This window comes from Periophthalmus magnuspinnatus, chromosome 21, assembly GCF_009829125.3.
Source record: "Periophthalmus magnuspinnatus isolate fPerMag1 chromosome 21, fPerMag1.2.pri, whole genome shotgun sequence".
NCBI classification, from domain to species: Eukaryota; Metazoa; Chordata; class Actinopteri; order Gobiiformes; family Gobiidae; genus Periophthalmus; species Periophthalmus magnuspinnatus.
Window position 1 is genome coordinate 24,273,961 of NC_047146.1, and position 20,063 is coordinate 24,294,023.

General features: G+C 38.2%; 1 protein-coding gene across 2 annotated transcripts in view; it reads right to left on the minus strand.

The window, feature by feature from the left end:
* Positions 1 to 6,107: 6,107 nt before the first annotated feature.
* The window catches only part of LOC117389222 (alsin-like), a 20,605-nt gene continuing 6,649 nt past the window's right edge, over positions 6,108 to 20,063 (minus strand). The window contains exons 11-41 of one of the 2 annotated variants that reach the window (XM_033986857.2): positions 19,793 to 19,959; positions 19,062 to 19,227; positions 18,876 to 18,972; positions 18,433 to 18,510; positions 17,774 to 18,001; positions 17,258 to 17,429; positions 16,728 to 16,923; positions 16,547 to 16,612; positions 16,179 to 16,335; positions 15,221 to 15,352; positions 14,873 to 15,001; positions 14,761 to 14,784; positions 13,785 to 13,855; positions 13,645 to 13,711; positions 13,143 to 13,321; positions 12,964 to 13,029; positions 12,657 to 12,755; positions 12,370 to 12,534; positions 11,677 to 11,788; positions 11,456 to 11,533; positions 11,179 to 11,312; positions 10,912 to 11,067; positions 10,405 to 10,519; positions 9,985 to 10,136; positions 9,722 to 9,826; positions 8,730 to 8,909; positions 8,122 to 8,167; positions 7,973 to 8,034; positions 7,738 to 7,887; positions 7,568 to 7,664; positions 6,108 to 7,119 (exon numbers count right to left, since the gene is read on the minus strand). In XM_033986857.2, the coding sequence (XP_033842748.1) occupies positions 7,081 to 7,119; positions 7,568 to 7,664; positions 7,738 to 7,887; positions 7,973 to 8,034; positions 8,122 to 8,167; positions 8,730 to 8,909; positions 9,722 to 9,826; positions 9,985 to 10,136; positions 10,405 to 10,519; positions 10,912 to 11,067; positions 11,179 to 11,312; positions 11,456 to 11,533; positions 11,677 to 11,788; positions 12,370 to 12,534; positions 12,657 to 12,755; positions 12,964 to 13,029; positions 13,143 to 13,321; positions 13,645 to 13,711; positions 13,785 to 13,855; positions 14,761 to 14,784; positions 14,873 to 15,001; positions 15,221 to 15,352; positions 16,179 to 16,335; positions 16,547 to 16,612; positions 16,728 to 16,923; positions 17,258 to 17,429; positions 17,774 to 18,001; positions 18,433 to 18,510; positions 18,876 to 18,972; positions 19,062 to 19,227; positions 19,793 to 19,959 (3,685 nt within the window). In that variant the 3' untranslated portion in view covers positions 6,108 to 7,080. The remainder of the gene's footprint in view (positions 7,120 to 7,567; positions 7,665 to 7,737; positions 7,888 to 7,972; positions 8,035 to 8,121; positions 8,168 to 8,729; positions 8,910 to 9,721; positions 9,827 to 9,984; positions 10,137 to 10,404; positions 10,520 to 10,911; positions 11,068 to 11,178; positions 11,313 to 11,455; positions 11,534 to 11,676; positions 11,789 to 12,369; positions 12,535 to 12,656; positions 12,756 to 12,963; positions 13,030 to 13,142; positions 13,322 to 13,644; positions 13,712 to 13,784; positions 13,856 to 14,760; positions 14,785 to 14,872; positions 15,002 to 15,220; positions 15,353 to 16,178; positions 16,336 to 16,546; positions 16,613 to 16,727; positions 16,924 to 17,257; positions 17,430 to 17,773; positions 18,002 to 18,432; positions 18,511 to 18,875; positions 18,973 to 19,061; positions 19,228 to 19,792; positions 19,960 to 20,063) is intronic. The other variant, XM_033986858.2, reaches the window with a different exon arrangement.

Below are 20,063 nucleotides of genomic sequence, written 5' to 3' on the forward strand. Positions count from 1 at the left end.
TTCTGTTAATTTGGAAACCCATGGATACAGTCAGAAATACACTTTTGGCCTATTTACTCACTGCCAACTGGACAAAAATTTAAGCAAGTTTTGGCTTTCATCCCAGAGGCTTCTTCAGTTCTGCCTGTCTCTCTCCTAAAAAACCCTTATGTTCCTGATTCTTAACGTTCCTCGGAAAACGTGACAGTTTTTTGCTAACCCCACGTGATCTGCTGGCTGGTCTGATCGTAAATATTTTGGCTCCTGTCTTTCACAACAACCCAATTCATCCAATCCCTCTTTTATAGTTGGAAGTTTAATGTCCCTGGAACATCATTTGTCTCTGCTGTTTACTGTGGTGGAGGGGGTAGCGTGCCACGGTTCACATTTGGGACAGGTACAAAGTAGGTCACAGTCCTGCTTCGACCCTCTCTGCACGGGACAGTTTCAGAGGGACAGAAAGTAGGACAAGCTGTTTAGTCAAGGATTAGTCTTAGGTTAGTCCTGGTTTTGGGTTAAATGCTTCCTGTTTCAGACTAAAAGGGGAATAGCCTATGTATAAAGAAATTGATAATTGCAATTGTTTTTGGACCAGTATACATAATTAGAATATCGAGTACATAGTCCATAATTTGAAACAATTCAAATTACTTCAAAAAGATTTGTACTACAATCTCCCAAACAAGTATTAAGTAATATAACTGCACTTTTATGTTTCATTTTCATGTAATTTTCCATTCACATTTGTACTAAACATTTACAGGCACGCTTTAGCACATACTTGATCGACAAGTTATTCATTTTTGCCAGTGTAGCCTACAATTAGTCCAGATCTAAAGTTTAGACCTTGTTTCACCTGGTGGACACCGGGTTTACTACTAAAGATATAACATCTATATATTGTCATGGTATTCATATAATATGCCATGTTATTTAATACAATAAGGAGATTCTTTTTCAATTTGTCTCTTTAAAATAAAGTCAAAATCGCTTCAGTATTAATTTCCTTAACATAAACGAGACAAACTTAATAATTTCACAAATAAGACGTCACATTTCTGTCTGAACTCTGCTCCAAACCACATGCTTGTACTGATTGGATTGGCTGTAGACCTCTTCACTGGAACTCAAGCAAATCATTGAGGATTTCAAATGATGGAATCTCAATTGTGATCAAAATTTGATTAACTGTGCAGCCTAAGAGGACTCAAAGCAATATTGTATAAATCTAACTTAACCAATTTTCTGAGGATGGCAACACTGGTGCAGGAAAGAGAAGAGACAGACCAGGGTGATTTGAATTATATCTGAGTCCTTTGGTCTGTTTCATCTTGTACAGCTGATTTAGTCCTCACGTGTCCAAAGACAGAGGAGAGGAAGAGAGAGATAAGTAGAGATTGAGACAGAGAGAAAGTAATGAAAGAAAGAGAGATAGAGTGTGAGGGAGAGAGAGAAAGCCAGACAAAGAGACTGAGAGAGATAGCTAGAGAGAGAAAGACAAACAGAGAGAGAGAGAGAAAAGGGGTACGGACAAGGAGACGAGGAGAGAGAGTTGAGGGAGTGTGTGAAGTCCTGCCAACCTGAACCCGATGGCCTTGGGTCTGTTGCTGCAGTGGTGAGCTGTGAAGTCGGCCAAGAGGATGCTGTCCAAAATAAATAAACAAAAGCCTTATTTGCATGATCACACTGTTTGGAAATGTTTTAAAAAGATTACAACATTAAATTAAAACATTTGTTAACTCTATATGGATCACTGGGAGCTCAAGGCGTTACCAGGTGCTTTGGGTGAAAAATGCCAGTTCACAGCTTTGACGATGTTGTAATTCTTCCTCCTTCAACCCGATAATGATTCTCAACCAATGTGTCAAGACTGTAAGCCCTGCTGAGTGAACTGTCAATAATTGGATTTTTACAGTTCAGATACTGTTGTAATGACAAGTTTTATAGTGCAATAATTTACCAACCACATATTTGATTTGGAATAACTTAATTACGTTCCCTCTGGGGTTATAAACTTGGGAGTTTCCTTTTAGAAAGCATTCATAGAAGGATATTATATGAACTGTTTTCAAATGTTTGTAATTCTGTAATAAATAAATTACTCTTGACATACTACTGTGGGGAGTGACAGTAGCTCAGTTGGTGGAATGTTCTGAAGGTTGGCAGTTCGAATGTTGTCCTTGGGCAAGACACTTAACCCACTTCACCCCCAGTGTCTGCATACATTGGTGTATGAATGTGTGTCTGCACTGCATTGAGTGCCTTGAGAAAAGCGCTATATAAAAATGTGTTAAAAGAGATATAATAAAATAAAAAACAGCTTGGACTTTATATATTGTTGTTTACTACTTTGGCATAACTTCTCCAAGTGCATCAAGGCCAATTTTCATTCACTCTCACACCCTTTGGAGATACTCTATAACAGCCTTTCCAAACACCCCATATTGTGATTTTGATTGTAATTTTGTAATTCAATGAATACTGCAATCTTAAAACAAATCATATTTACACCAGGTATCCACTGTCACCTCTCACTCTCACCTCTACATAGACACTCACCATTTTAAGTTGTTATGAACAAAAAATGTGGACTCATTTTCAGTAAATACAGGTGAGCCATATGTGGAAAAAGTGCCTACATTATACGGTGCCAGACAGTCAAAAGTACCATATATTCAATAGACAGGAGGCAAATAGCTGCACGTGGCGGTATTTCTACGTGCTTACTGGCAGCACAGGAGCTCTAAACAAGCTGTCAGGTTCAGTGAGACATTAACAACCCTGCAGCCGGGAAAACAAAACTAATTCAATTATGCTTGGCTGAAGTGAAAGACGAGGTCATAAACTGGGCACATAATTGGCAGACCAAAGACATACTATAGAATTGAGTCGGTCTATAAATTATACATCATTATACACAATTATTATGCAGTACTTACATCTAGTGCCAATTATGGTTAAATATTACAGGACACTATGACAGCATGGTTCATAATTTGTATATAACCAAAAATGCTATGGGATTTGATGTACTGGTCTGATAGTTGTTGTTTTTTTATTTATTAATGGAGACTAATTGGTAATAGTATTTGCTTAGTCCTAATCATATAAGGGTATTAGTGCAAATCTCTGAAACTGTTCTTAAATGTGGAATATAGATGCTGGGTTAAGTATTTTGAGAGAAATGTGATTTTTTTTAAAACTTTGATTTATAGTATCAATTCAAATTGTTATTGTATTGAGTAGGCTAAAAGACTGAGGAGGCTAAAAGACTACAGTTTTCAGGTTTAGCATAAACTATTCAAAGATTTCAATAACATTTTCTAACTCCATTGGGTATTTCAAGCATGTTGCATTAAGGAATTATAGTGGAGCGGGAAGGTTAACTGTCTTGCTTAAGGACACAACAACAGTACAGTACTCATCTGTGGCCAACCTATGGGCCAGTGGATCTGACCATTCTACTAACTTCACTAATATTTGGATAGGGATTCAAACCACCAACCTTGGAACTTTTCCAAATGAGATTCAATTTAGATATAGTTTTGCTTCTATCAAGTTTGTTCAGCGTTAAAGGTACTGACCAAATGGCCAGAAACATCATGATAATGTCTCTAACCCTTTAAAAGTGCTTAACCTCTACTTTCTGTTTGGCCTCACATCAGTCTCTCACACGACTGTTCAAGCCTGCATCAACACTGAGCATATCGCTACCGGTTTAAACTCAGGTCTAAAGAAAGACTTTCAATATATCTCTTTCCAAAACACTCACCTGCACCTTAATGTTTCCACAAACAACTTCCGGCTCTGCACACAGGTCAGCGACTTTAACTAGAGAAAAGGGAGAAGTATTAAGAAGTGTTGCATTGGCATTTCTCATTGTAGGGAAACCTGGTGATAGTATAATTGAATCACAATTCCTGAGCATAGAACGCTTTAACTTTTTCACCGCTGACACAGAGAGGAAGCAACAGAGGTAAATAGGGCTAAAACAATAGGTCACATTATTAGATTTTTTGCAGGCAAGTTGACCTCTGAAAAGTCTGGGGGGAACCTGTAGTCAAAAGAAATGGATAAAGTGAAGTAATAACCTTTTCTAGAAGTAGTAAGCTGTCATGTGTCATCAGTAGTAGCCTAATAGTAGTACCAGCCTAACAGTAGTAGTAGGCAAGACAAGGAAAGTTTATTTATACAGCACAATTCGTACACAAAGTAATTCAAAGTGGTTTACAGAATAAGAAAGACATTAAAATCACAATACAACAAATCAAAACATAAATATTCACAAATAATCATCATAAAATTAACAATAAAGGAAAATAGTGCAGAATAAATACCTTTCAGTCATATGCACAGCTAAACAGAACTGTTTTGTGCCTGGATATAAACATGGTCAAAGTAGAGGCCTGTCTCACATCTTCAGGAAGACTGTTCCAGGATTTAGCTCTATAAAACTGAAATGTCAATTAGTTTAGTCCTGACTCTGGGCACCAGCAGTGGGCCAGTCCCTGAAGTCCTCAGAGTGCGAAATGGTTCATATGGCACTAACTTGTGGGAGATGTACTTTGGTGCTGGTCCATGGCGAGACTTGTACCCATGCAGAGCTGCTTTAAAGTCTATTCTCTGAGCCCCAGGCACCAGTGCAGAGACCTGAGCACAGGACTTATGTGCTCGTACTTCCTGGTTCTAGTCAGGACCCGAGCAGCAGCGTTCTAGATGTACTGTAGCTGTCTTAAGGCTCATTTGGAGAGATCAGTGAGCAGGCCGTTACAGTAGTCTAACCTACTGGAGACAAATGTATGGATAAGTCTCTCCAAGTCTGTTTTTAGATGGTAAAAAGCTGCAGATGTTATTGATATAATGTGGCCGTTCAAGTTCCAGTCTAAGTCCATAGTAGTAGGCCTAACAGTAGCAGTAGTAGTTCTTTTTTTTCCTTGATCTTGGTGAAGATTCATTGTGCCTGAAAGCACTGACATCTTAGGACATTAGGTCAAATATATTCCTTTTGTCAGTTCTCCACAGACATCTCTTGAAACATTCCAATGAAGGGCAATCTCAGGCAAACAAATGGTGGGATGCTGAGCAAGGTTTTATTTTGTGTTGGGTTTGGAATAGCTTTAACAGTACTGGCAGTAGTAGTAGTGGTAGACCTAGTAGTAGTTAGCATTATTGGTAATTAATAGCATTGTTAGGCCATTAGCGGGGACTAAGTTCAGATTACTTAGTCCCTTATTTCGCTAGGACTTTTTACCCCATTTCCACTCACTCCATCATTAGGCTAATTGTTCGTCTAGAAACATCCACACCTCTCTTGTTCTAAGGGCGGTGTTCCCAAATAGTGGCTAAATTTAGACGTAGGTCGTGTCCTTAAAGTCTCTTTCTACACGTTCGGCATAAATAATACATACTGTGTCCGCTCCTGTTGCAGCCCGGGTGCTGATTCGTCAAACCTGCTTCTATCACGGTATCACCAGGCCACGGTACAAGCGTTAGCACAGCACATCTCCATCCATCGGGTTTAGTAGGAATTATATCGCGCCCAAAAGTTACGTAAGAGTTTTATCCGAACTGTTTAAGTGGGATAGGTGTCCTATCAACAATCAATTTGACCATACCACACAAACAGGGGCTAACTCAGCTATTTCTCAAAGACCAAGAGCGCCATCTTGTGCCATAACTGAGAATTACATCATCAGAATCGCATAGTTCACACTACACACACCGCTCTTTTTCAACCTTTGTTCTGCGACACACTCAAATATTGCTAAATCAAAAATCTAAAAAATATTGTCCTCCCCACTTTGTCTTGTACTTTAAATTTTATTTTTTTTGGATTAGATGTTCACTCAGGACACTCCAAAATTGCAATTTATTCCATTAAATCCATGTGTCAATTTGTTAACTCAAAGTGAGAATTTTTATGACACATCTGGCATGACCCTTCCGTCCCAACCACAGATCTATTAAAATAACAGTCCTACTCGGTGTGTCTTGTTCCTCTTTCAGCCCGAAGACCTCACCATCTACAGAGAGGTGATTTTGCTTTGATTTCAATTAATCTTTCAGCCTTAAAACAAGTCATATTTCATGAATCAGGTCTAGCTTTTCAGAAACCACATGGTAAATCTCCATTACAATTTATTGCCCTTTAATAGATAACAAAATATGTTCCAGTTGTTTTTTACAGCGCACAGATGTTACAAAAATAAGAATATCATACTATAATTCAGTCATTTGGGTGATAACTGTGATAACTTTACACAGATTTCATTTAAGTATAAACATAAATCAAATATTTTTCATAGTGACTGGGGAAGGATATTATGTGGTGAGTGAAATTATGTTTTATGGTGCTCTACTGTTCATTTGCATTCTCAAAATATACAAGCTATAAAAACAAAACATGCCTTGAAAGTTAATTTAATCAGTTTTGATAAATAATGAATCTGTAGAAGATACACACTTCAAAGCAATTTGCATAATAGGTACAAGTTTAATCCCTTTTAAACATGAAATTCAAATTATGTCTGAGGTATTGCACAGTTTAGTAGAGAAAATATCTATTAAATTTCAAATATGACATCATTCCTTTAGTTACATTCTCCAAAACACTACAAATACACTCTCCAGTATTAAAACATTCCAGGTGAAAGAAATTCATAATTATATTGTCCCAATATTGCTCAACAAATTCATTAAAGTCCATTGAACTTTCAAATCCAGTGCACAAACACACAAATACTATTTTTACCAGTAGTTTACAAATTAGTGCAAAACATAAGCTATCAACATTCCCTTCCTATATATACTAAGAGTTAGATACAAAATAAATAGTCTAATGCTAGAGGGGTTTTTTTTGGCACTACGTATCGGCTGTGCATTATTATTATTATTATTATGCATTATTATTTTTGTGTATTTGTGGATAATTTCACTGAGGTGGAGGTCAGCAGTGCAGTTGTGGGAGAAACCAGCAGAAGGCAGTGCATCCACAACATGACCTCATAATAGCTAAATTGTTTTTTGGTGAGTTTTGTTCCTGCTGCTCCTTCTGTAAACTTGTATTTTCACTTGTTGTCTGTGCCTTCCCGTTTTCAGCTGCTACATCATGGACTCCTGTTGAATTTGGATGTAACAGGCCTGCACACAAACATATTTAGTATGTTATCACCTGTAGCAAAATGAGGGGTGCAGGATTAGAGAGAAAAAAAAGTGATTTTCTCTGGGTTTAGATTTGGAAATTATGTTTTAAAATCAATTCAATGTACCATGTACATTTTAATGCCATACTGTGGAACATTCGAGACACATTAAACAGGTGGCAGAGTTCCCACCAGAAAAATACACATTTGGAATCTAAATTTAGCTATATTTGGTATTTAATTGCTTGCAGCAATATCAGATAACAAATTATCTGTACGTTTATGCTATAACTGCCAGAAATGTGTACATTATTGGTGTGTGGTCCTTGAATAATATTGAGTAGCCAAAGCATTAAAACTAAAACTTTTGGAGAGAAGAATTTAGTTGACCCTACATAGTGCACCTAGACTAGACTCATTGACATAACCAAGCATTAGACACTCACCTTTAGTGTAGTAAACATGAGCCCCATCTCTCCATGCTCAAGATTAGGATCCATCAGATCTTCAATCAGACGGACCTCGGCTCCTAAGTTCCTGATCCTGAAGAGGAGGAAACTGTTAAGTCTGAGTCTGCAGCAAGATAACATCAGAGAGGATTTAAAATGGGTCTGACCTGGCTCTGATCACCACATACAAGAACAGAGGAAACAGGTCGTCCATGCACCACAGGAAGCTCTCCTCAACCAGTGGTTTCACTTCCTGTGTCAGCTCCTCAAAGGTCTTCTGTATCACCGTCAGTTTGTCCGATGGGGTAAATGTAGTGCTGCCAGAATCAATATATTTGCACAAATTAATGAACATGTACATACAATAATGATAGAATAATGTTTTAGCAGGTTACACCGTACCTGATCTGTTGAAGTGTCTCTACAGCTGAGACATAGCAGGCGTCTTTACTGCTCGACACAATCTGTTAGACATAAAACAGTACAAACACACAAATAAAAAGTAGTACAAAAATATCACAGTAATATATCTGTACACAGTCACAACCAACCTGTTTCTTCTCTCCAAGAATAGACATCCAGACAGGCCAAAATTTCCTACATGAAAAGAAAAACACAAGCTAACCAAAACTTAAAGTGAACTTTGTACATTAAGTACCATCTATAAAAACATTTGGCCTTCCAAGTACCAACAGGTCTAAAATAGGATTATTCTAGATATAAACTAGGATTAAGCCAGGTCCCAAATTTATACTGCACAATTGATACACTAGTTTTAAATAAGGATTAACAATGTGAATTAAATTGACTCTAAATTCGACAAATATTTGAACTGCAGAGGAATCTGCGTACCACACCACCATAAGGAGCTTGTGTTCTACAAGTGGTGCTTTGAGATCCACAGAGTTAGACGAGTCTGAAAATGAAGGGGGGGTATGTAGGTGTGTGTGGGGGTGTGTGTGTGTAGGGGTGTGTGTGTGTATGTATGTATATATATATATATATATATATATGAAAATTGCATTCATCTGAGGTGGTGAACAATTGTGAGAAATACCAGAAGCCGGTGATTCAACCACAACATAACCTCATAAAGAGCTATGAATATAAAATACTAAAAAGGTTAACGCTTGCATTTAAATGATGTGCCCAAACTCACTGGTGCACCCCTAAGAAGCTGAGCAGTGCTTGGTCTGGGGACTTGTTGAGTCGGAGGATGCGTTCCCAGTACTTGGCTTCGTCCTGCTCCTCCTGGAGACAGTACAGAGTGAAGAGAGGAGGGTAGAGCCGTGGGAGGAGCAGAGGCAGCAGCAGAGACGAGCAGCTCACCACCACAACACTGACGAAAGGAACAAGGGAAACATATTCACAAAATATTTCATTTAAAGGGAAATAATTGCAGACATTATTATTCTAAATCAACTTTTTGAGCTTACTACCATCTTATATCATTGTTTTCTCATAAAAATGTTTGACGAGGTCTTTGTACATTGACAGCCACTTTATCAAAAAACACCTCTTTAACAATTTTTACCACTTTTCATCTCTGCCTGCCGACACATGAAGCGCTCCTTGTTATGCTTTGTTCTGTCTGAAGTGGTTTTCTGACTCATTTGTGCAAGTTCAAGTGGCTTTGCATTCTCACACTGGCATTATTTGAACCCTCCTTTGGGTCCTTTTGCACAATGCCAAGTCACTTATTTAAGGCTCAGCCAACAAGCCTACATAACCAGGAAGCTCTCTGCAGTGGTCCCCATGCTCCCACCACATGCAGAACAGCCAGCGTCAGATAGAGCATCAAAAATTAAACTGAAAAGAATTTAACTTATTAATATGTTGTTTTTGGTGAATATAGCATTTTCAAACCAACAAAAGGTACCATGCCAATCTAAATATATTATGTATTAGCAATTAATACCCCATAGAAATACTCCCTCTTTAAGATTATCAGCATTTATATGTATAACTGCAGTTAGAAAAAAAAAACATGGGGTGAGTTATCTGGAGTTTTGGAAGTGACTTGACAGTTTAATCTGCCTTTTCACTTAAAACAATGCTGTTTACTAATACTACTCTGTGTACATAGTTGTTTTTACGTGAGATCCTAACAAGGTGAGATTTTTACAGTGCCATTTCCCCAGTTTGACTCACCATTCTTCCATTGTGTTGGAGATAAAGGAGTGTCTACGTCGGGTGGGAGAGGTTGGAGGATCAGGGATAATACTGCCATCATCTGGTAATCCGGGGAACAGAAGCCTACAGACAGAAATTGGAGTAAATTGGAATAAATGGAAAAAGAAAAATGTATACACATTTATTTATACACATTATGTAAATTTGGATCTGCAGCACAGATCTATTGCAGTCTCTTCTGGCAATTATGTATTACCAGTGTATTAACAGTGTGCTCTGACCTAACAATGCAGTAAAAGCGGGTGAGGTAGGCTTGGACCTCCAGCACAGCCTGTCGGAGCAGTCTGCGGTTGGATCCCACATAAGTCATTCTGTACACAGTCACTAAGGTCTCCACAAGCCAGCCCAGGGGGTGTAAAGGAGTGTCACACGCCTGGGACAACAACACAGGTCAGGAAAAAAAATTTGCACTGTGTAACTTCTCTGGTGAGGGGTCTGCCATTTACTTTACTCCAATGAGATGTTGTTGCTTTGCTTGGAATGTCTCACTGTATGACCTTACACTTATCTGCCTTCAATTACAGGTGTTAGGTGTTAGGCAATGTGATATAATCTCCGTGGAGACATGTGAGTGGCGGGCTCTCCCCCAGAAAAGTTAAACAGTGCACCTTTTAAGTAAGTACAATAATAATAAGTCTTACTTTGGTGAGGTATCTGCGAATGTGGTCGTAGTTTTGAGTGGTGACTATTTGTTCATGTTGAGGAATTAGCTCCAGACTCTCTAGGATTTTACTCTGAGATTTACTCAGGTCGGGACTAGATGCACAAAAATAGAAAAACATGAAAAACTAGATATTTATTAATTTCATCACACATCAAACATTTGGAAGAATAATACAATTTTAGCAGCTGGTAATGCACAATTTAATAGTGGATTATAGTAGCTATTTTGAACAATTGGAGCTATATACAATATATTCATTAAGACTGCGTTTTCATTTGAACTATTTGTAAAGTATATCAAAATCTAGCTCAATCTAATCTATGTTCATCAAGAATGTTTTGAAGTATGGTTTTAACTTTTTAATAGAATCACCGGGGTGACTATCCTCCAGAAACTTACATGTTATAACTTTAATGTTTGCAATCAGAAAAGACAACCAAAGCTAAACTTTCTGTCATTTTACACTCTTGACCACATGACTTACGTTTGTCTTCTGGTGCTTGTTATGGTAACAGCGATGTTGTCCCAGGCCACAGCGCTTTGTCCTGCTCCAGGCGCCTCACATCCGAGTCGACTCCAACACTCGTCAAACACACAGACCCACCTCTGAGCTGCAGGTACCACATACTGTCCCAACACACTGATGTACGCACACAAATAAGATACTTCAACTATTACCTGTAAGGTTGCACTTAAAAAATATATTATATAAAATATTGAAATTTTATATATTTTATTAAGTTCATCTTACAGTATGTTCTTTCTCTCTTTGTTTGCAGGTGCATCCACAGTAGGTTTAGAGTATATCCCAGTAACTTTGAGTGAAGCCCATTCTCCACTGAATTCACCATCAAAGAAGTCACCATTACCCATGTGCAGAAGACCCTAAGATTACATAAGGTTATTGTAACCAAGCGGTAACAATAGTGGGCCCCAGTGGGATTTTTAGATTGATAAGGTGGTTGTGGTGGTGCAGACTTTGGGAATGGCTGGTATACAGTATATAGAAAGTACTCTATGCCTGGTACCTTTCCATTAATAGTCCAGTCATCAGAAAACTCTCCATGGAAAGTTGTATCATCATCGGATACCAGCAAACCTGAGCCCTAAAAAAACCAAAGCATTACATCAGAGAGTACAACAATTTGCCCACTTCCTTTGTTTTAATGAGTTGTCCATTGCTTACTAGAAAACCCCTCCAAAATAGCAATACTATTTAAGACTTATAATAATTTTGTTATGATCTTACACTCATCTTGTTCTCCTTGAATGTCCCTTCAAAGTACAGCCCATGTTGAGTGACCACAGCTGCGTTTCCATGGCGCTGATCATCGACCCACAAGCCCATGTATTTCTGACCACTGTAAAAACACAGAAACCAGAACTGTGTGTAGCCTGCACTCTTACAGGTTTAAAAAAGGTATTACAATCACAAATGAACCTGGGTTGCCAAATAGAGGACATATACAGCCTTGTCAGTAAATAGACTGACCATCCGTAATGTGAAAGCTCTGAATCTCCACAATTATCTTACTGAGCTAGCACTGATTAATGGCTGCTGATGCTGGGGTTTAGGTAATGAGGATTCAGATCAGAGAGAGCCCTTTCAGATTTAAACCAACCGGATTTCAGCATTGAAACTGGCAACCAAAATGAGAGACTCATGTGAGACTCATGTTGCTTCCTGACTGGATAATCATCTTGGAGAATCAAAACACTTTATTATAACAAACAACTTGGCCATTATGTCCAGTGTGTTTGAAATTAAGAATAAGCATTACAGCATTACAATTGTTATCAGTAAAGGCTTATTTAATTTGAACATATCTAGGGTCACAGATCATGTTTATGTAATTTAAAAGCCAAATCCTACATACTTTCCCTTTAAATATATAATTTGATCCCAGAAATGAATAACCCAGAGTGGATGTTTAAACAGTACCTGGTGATGTCATCATAGACCCCATATCCTGTCTTCTTGTCATGAAACCACTGTCCAATGAAAACACTGGAGGAGGAGCGGGCCAGTCTCCCAGAGCTGAGCATCCCGTAACCATGACGCTGGCCTTCAAAAAAACAGCCCTCGTACACCTCTCCAGTGGCATACCTACAAGAAACACAAAATCCAGTTAAATCACAACTTTCAGAGCAGACATTTTGACAGTAGAAGAACAGTAGTAATAGTAATATTTGTATTGTAATTGTCTAAAGTTGATATACTGCACTCACTTGTATTTTCCAAAACCATGGATCTGTCCATCTTTCCAATGTCCATTGTAACAGTCTGCTTCATTCAGTGCCTTATTGGGTATCAAGCACTCACCATAACTAGAACCAGATATTCACATTTAGAAAGAAATATTGAAATATGATCAAAATATTAATTTATTTTTGTCAATAAAATCTACAGTTAATAACAGTGTAGCCATATTTTTGTGGATTTAACCAAGAAGAGATGGCTCAGTGTATTTACAACATACAATAAACTTTAACAAGAAAAAATAAACCTTAAACCTTAGTATGAAATAATACTGACCCATCTTCGAGTCCATTTTTAAAGTTCCCTGTATATGTCCGTCCATCCGGCCACTTCATGGTCCCTCTGTCAATAAATACAGTTCATGCACTGCACTGTTATCTTAGTCTTTGCAATAAACAAACCCAGTACCATATATTTTCAGCCAGTGACATACATAATACTGTATTCACACAGACCTTCCATGAACTCTCCCAGCCTGCCAGTGTCCTTTGTATTGTGCGTCTTTGAATCGTCCCTCTCCGGTGAACGTGTAACTGGCTGTGCGGGTAATCGCCGTTATCCCCGGCAACGACCCATGACCTCCTCCTCCAAGCACTTGGTCCACCGCCTGGTTCAGAGCCTGTAGCCATTTGTTCTGTGCAGATAAGATGATAAAAACACAAGTGTCAGACCAACATTTTGTATCCAAATTGGTCATGACATTTAAAGTACAATGCCACAAAATGCCACATAAAACCCCTGTACTTAAATTCTCCTATTTTAATAACCCTGATAAAGGGAGCTAGTCAAGTTCAAACAGTTAGCTGTGGTGGTCCCAACTAAGTCCCTAACTAATTCCTTAAATCCTGATTCTTCACAAAACTGCAAATTTAGTTATAATGTAATGTTTGATGGCAAAACTATTTAAACAGGTACTTTTAAATTCAAATGTTCTCAATTTGTGAATCATAAATGCACCTTTTCTTGTGGTGTAGAAGCCACCAGTGTGAAATTCTCTTCTGGGCATATAATTTTAATGGCATCACTGTAAGAATATTGGGGCAATTGTTATTAAAATGGTAAGAATAGTGGTCGTTATATAAATATTGCAAACTCACAGGCCATTGTCATCTTCAGTAACTGGTTTGACCCAGAGACAGGTCAGAGGGTAGATGTGATGAGTGGAAAACTGTGGACAGAGATGGACTTATAAAACATATAATTTAATATGTGTATTGTGACCTTTACCATATTTATAAAACACATGCATTTCGTTGTCCAATATTATAACACTGTCAGCATGATTAAATATTGTGGTTTTGTGGTATATTGCTGCTTACAGTTTTGAAATGGACAAAAACAACACACGACCCAGACCACAGCCCCCACACCGAGAGTTCCATGTTAGTAGTGCCATGCTGAGATAATGTTGATTGCTTGGTCAAAAGATACAATCAAAAGCTCCCCTAAATTCACAGAATTGTTACAAAAAATGTGTTGATAATATTTTAATAAACAGAATAAAGTATATTCATATGTGTTTTTGGAATATGCATCAAGGGTCTAAGAATAAATAGAGAAGCAACAAGGAGGAACTATCTACTCCACCACCTTCAAAGGAGAGTCAGACACCTCTAAAGCTAGCCAGAGTTAAAGGCACAGTATGTAACTTTTCTGATAAAGGGTCAGTCACCTTCTTGGATTCATGCAGATATTACTGGTTTGTCTGAATATGACATTAAACTTATCTATCTTTATGGAGACAGTAAAGGACACCACCAGACAGGTTAGATCTGTGGAGAGGTGAGTCAGCTCACAGTAAGAAAAATGTTTTTCAAGGCTTAATGCCATATTGTGGAATATTCCAGGCAAAGTAATAACAACTTCATGAAGAAAATCAGGTGATGTACCCTCCACAAGAAAAGTTACATAGTACTTTTTAAAAACTTTACCTTTACTTTTACATCACATAATATGAGATTTGGTATAAAATGTCACACAAACTCAAGACTGCAGTAACAAATGTGCATCCAGTAGGGAAAGGTAAAGCTGAAGGTAAAGCTGAGACTAAGCCCAAACACACACAGTACTTACAAAACTCTTAGAGGGAATAGTGCCCTGAGTGAAAGATAGTTTATTTACATTTTATTACCACATACTAATTCTCATAGTATAGATATAAAGTCAGCGTTTAGGAGGAACTTACTTGTGTATGTACCAGAGCATCATTGAACAGAATGAACCAGTGATTTGAAAAGCGCCCGGCATTCTGTAAAGTCAGATTTCTGTGGCTGCTCTCACAAACCACACGGCGATGAGGGAGACGCAACACCTCCTAGAAAAAAACATGCATGTATACACTATAATCATAACACATTTTTTACCTTTCACTTAATGGTAAAGGCAATATTTGAGCCTTCATTAAAATCCGCTTTGGTTTTCTGGTGCTCATTTTAAGCTACTAGCCATCTGGGACAATCTCACTTATGTTAAATTAGCTGTGAGAATGGTCATAAAGTTATAAAATCAAAGCTGCTGTAGTAGAAGTACTCACAGTAGTTTTTCCTGAGTAGCTTTTCCAAAAGTTGCACGTCGTTTCTGCTTCTTTTTTCTTTTTCAGCAGCGATGATGACAGAGACTCAAACTGACCACATCCCTGATGGAGGCATTGGTAGTCTACAGTGAGCTGAGGGAGAGAAAAACACAGATTTATAAGGATGGATTCTATGGTCACCAGTATAATGACAATGCCTTGAATTTATATTGGGCTCTACATCATTCATTAAAACCACACTTGGTGGACTAATTCTGTAGCCACAGCTGTAATGGGGTAGACTGACAGAGATGCTGTCAATCTATTCCTTAGACCCCTCTGATCACTACCATTCACTCACTTCCAAACACAATGCATTCATACATTACATAGAGAAGAAGTATTATGAATCCTTATTAGGAAATTGCATTGTTTCAGCAAATCATTGTACAGCCATACAACTGACAACATTAATTCATTATCCATTCTAAAATTGCAAACCAATCAACACTGCATTAAACATAATATCTAATAGCAGCAGCAACCTAACTTGTGTCCTTGGGCAAGTGTCTTGCCCAAAAACACAACAACAGTGCTTGAGCTTTCATATGACATTGCCTAATTGGACATTTGCTCCTAACTAAATACTGCCAGGGATCCAGAATACACACTTCTTCAGTACTTTACGAAGTAAAGTCAGATTGATGTGATTGACAGGTGGATTAGCCAATCCGGGACAAACATGGTTCACCCTTATCAGAAAAAATAAGGAGGTACATAACCAGTAAGCTTACTCTCACAAAAAACAAATCTGACTGCACAATCACGTTTGGCTGGATTTGAGATCCAACAGAGGGCGTGGGGACGAGATTATCAATCTGTATTAAAAACATGGGGAAATATCATTCTGGATTTGCCAGGCAAAGATAAGAAAATAATAGTTTAAAAAATAAAAAGAGAAAACAATATATGTTATCACCACATCATAGCATGCAGCCAGTTTGAGCAGTAGTTGGCTGTAGTGTTGCAGCTGCTGTAGAGGCCAGTACAACAGTGAAACCAGGTCCACTTCATCTTTGTCTGAGTCTGAGACACAGAGATGACGTAGCTCGCTGTGTTTGGAGCCCAAACAGTCACTGCACAGAAAGAGACGTTGGTTTAGTTTAGATTAGGCTACACGTAATGTTAATGATGCAGGACCAGACTGCTAATGCTTTACTACTTCAACTACTGAAGAAACTGAGAATACTATCACATGTGCTACCCATTTGAGTACATCATGTTTGATACAATTATTATTATTTATTTATTTAGCCAAAGATTAATACTAAGATTAAGATAACTTACTTTGAGAGTTTCTGAAGGGACTGAAAACCACCCATGACCTGAAAATCACCAACAGAAGAGCAGTACCTGAGGAAGCAAAAAGTGTTACGTCATTTACATTGTGAACATTGGCAAACTAAAAGATATAGTGTAGATATATAGTGTACTGCATAATATACTGACATATCAAACTATATCCTACTCTTTAAAAGTGTCCAGAAAGTGGTCCACATGGGTGATCAGAGGAAGGGAAGTGACATCACAGCTCTGCAGGTCATACAGAAAGTAGCTGAGAGCTGTGGAGTGTTGTCCAATCAGAAGGTGCAGCGGGGCGAACTTATCACAAATAGTGAAGAACAGGCGAGTGCACGGGTCTCCTAAACAGGGATTCACACTCTCTGTAGGACACATGTGAAACAAAATCAGTTTTTGTCACAATTTATTTTTTATTATACATTTTAAAGTAGGGCTACACAATATATTGCAAATGAATTGAAATCATAATTGTCATATCAAAAGGCTGCAAATGTAGATACTAGAATGTCCTCTACAAACATGTTCTGAAATGCCGGGGAAATCTGTCCTAGTTTATTAGTTCATATTTCAATCTTCTCTTAAATGTTAATGCCCCTGGAGTTGCTTAAATTATGCACTCTGAAAAGAATCCTACTTTTTAAGCATATATCATAATTTTTTTTTGTGCAGCCCTATTTTAAAATTTGATCCAGTCACCTCTTGTGCGTAGTGGAGTGAGGAGGACCTTCTTGACGCTGCTTAACCAACAGTAGAACTGTCTTTCTCTTGAGGCGAGCTCATGAATCGCTGAGACAAAGCCCATGATGTTTTGGTCTGAAAGAAGCGTACAGGTCTGGCCTCCGCTGCGGATGCTGCTGATATAACCTATCTACAAAGGCACATAGACAAACAGTAGAACATTAAGATGGAGTTAGACCTATTCACACACTCACATGACACTCACATGACTTCCTTACCTACAAAAGTAGGTAAGGAAGTCATCCACTAAACCAATTTAAAATATATATATAAAAATGGTAAAACTGCTAGTAACTAGTGCGCTAATCTAAATGGTTTTATATTTATCTAACTGTAAATTACCTGAAAATGTAATGGGATTAATAGAATGCAGAATTAACTTATATTAACAATAGTAACAAAACAAATCCTTATATTTCTTAACAAAAACCATAAATGCCCAATACTGTACATGTTTGGCAAACCAGTACAAACCTCCATGCAGAAAGGCATCAGAGTGGGCCTGACAGTGTAGCTCTCGGATCTGTTGGGTGACCTCTGACATGACCTTTGACCCTGCTGGGGTGTATCACATTTCTCTGTTTTTGGCTCCTGCTGCTGCCCACAGTACAAGAGCACGGGCTGCACACAGTCTCCATCGGCCAACAGCAAAGAGTGGCTCTGTCCTGCTGAGACGTCCCAAACTCGGATACCTTCAGAGAGCTGCAACAATTTAGCCAATTTCAAGGTAGTTTAGCTAATTTCAAGGTATACACTAAATATTGGATTTAAAACAAACATGAAATTGAACACATAAAGCTGCACTGTAACTTTTCTGGTGTAGGGTCTCCATGGAGACCCTACACCAGAAAACTTATCTCCACGGAGTCAAGCTGATGTGGCAACCAGGACAATTTACAGGTCAGATCAGGAGAGAGCTGACCCCCTTCACATTAAGATTGCACATTTTTTTGTCAAGTTTATTTTTCAGCAATAAAACGTCTCTAATTGAATAAATGTAAGACAGATAAATTCAAATACTATGTTGTGGAAAGTGACATGCAAAGCAATAACAAACTGGTGGCGGACCCCTCACCATAAAAGTTACGTAGTGGAACTCCTAAAGATACAGAAATGCCAAAATATCACCTTACCTTGGCCTGTTTTGGGACTGTGACTGGACTGTTGATGTGACCCAGCTGACCACACATGTTACTGCCCCATGAGTACACCTAAACAAATACAGATGCTATTTAAACTGAACATATATAAAGTTACTACAAGATAGATGCAAGATATAAGATAGAAAAAAAAAAAAAAAAAAAGTTGCACCATTGAAGAGTGACAAAAAATGAACATTAAGTCTGGATTCTTACATTCTAACAGTTGGGAAACATGAATGTATAAGCTTATATGTGTATCTGTACTCAGCTTCGTGTTCACTAGTTAATGTGTGCTCATGTGTAGCTAGGGGGTTGTGTGAGGATGTGGGCGCAGTGGGGACAGGGTGGTTGACCAGTGGACACCTCGAATTGCTTTTAACTTTGTATAAAAAACGCTTTATAAATAATGTTTGATTTGATGACTACATTGTTACCTGGCAATTTGCAGTGATGGCCAGTGAGTGGTGTGATCCTGCAGCCACCTTAATCACTTCTTCACCAGTCAGAGGTTTGATACACAGAGGCTGAAGTCTAAACAGAAAGTTAAATAATTCTGCATAATATTCCACAGTTCTTTGTTTATTGATAGGGAACCATATTGTCCCTGTACATGTGCTAACCTGGCCAGCTGATCTCCCTGTCCCAACTGCCCTTCGGAGCCCCGGCCCCAGCTCCACACCTCAGTGTCCAGGCAGGGCAGTCTGTCTCTAGCTTCCTCCAACACCCCTGACCTTTCACTTGCGCAAGATGTCCTACAGGCACAGTACTGCCGTTGGCGTGGAGACCCTGAGAACAGTCACATAACTTGATACAAGTCCTGATAACAGTGTATTCACTAAACCACCACATACCAACACAGCAGCCTTAGTTTGAACAAAGAGCAGAGAATGCAAGGGTCGCTGTAAAATCAATATTATTGCTAAACACTATGAAAAGTATTTGTAAGAAAAAGATTTGCAGTAAATTATACCATTTATTCATATATGTAAAGGAGACGTTGTTCATATCATAAGAAAGCATGAATTGCTTTAGTGTTAAATGGTGCCAGTCATATACAACAAACTTACACTGGACATTGGAAGATAACGCATATGCATTAATAGTGATCCATTCCAATTAGTTTACAGTTGCAAGAATTTTAAAATAATAATTAGTAAGTCATTACAATATGTGTAAAAAATATCCTACCAAAATAATCTTTAAACTTCTGTATTTAAATATCCAATGAATATTATCTTTTGTTTTAGCACAAGGCGAATGACAAACCTTTGATGTGACATTATAGCTCATACAATATTAAATATTTGAATTTTTACTGTTAGTGTTGGTGAACGCAAGCATTAGGTTTTACCATGAGAGGGGATCCCGGGCAGTGAGCGTCTCCTGTACTCTGTAGTTTTCACTCGTATGTCTGAGAGACTGGAGCTGCTCTCCACATAAAGAGACTGACTCTGCTCCTGGAGGCAAAGGCTCACCTCATCTACACCAACGGGGGAGGATGAATAAGGCCCAAAGTTGCTAAAAAGGATAAGATCATTGTGAATTTATTATAAGGCTCTCCAATTAAGCACATTTTAATCCACATCAAGTTATTTCTAATTGTCAATGATATGGTTGGGGCT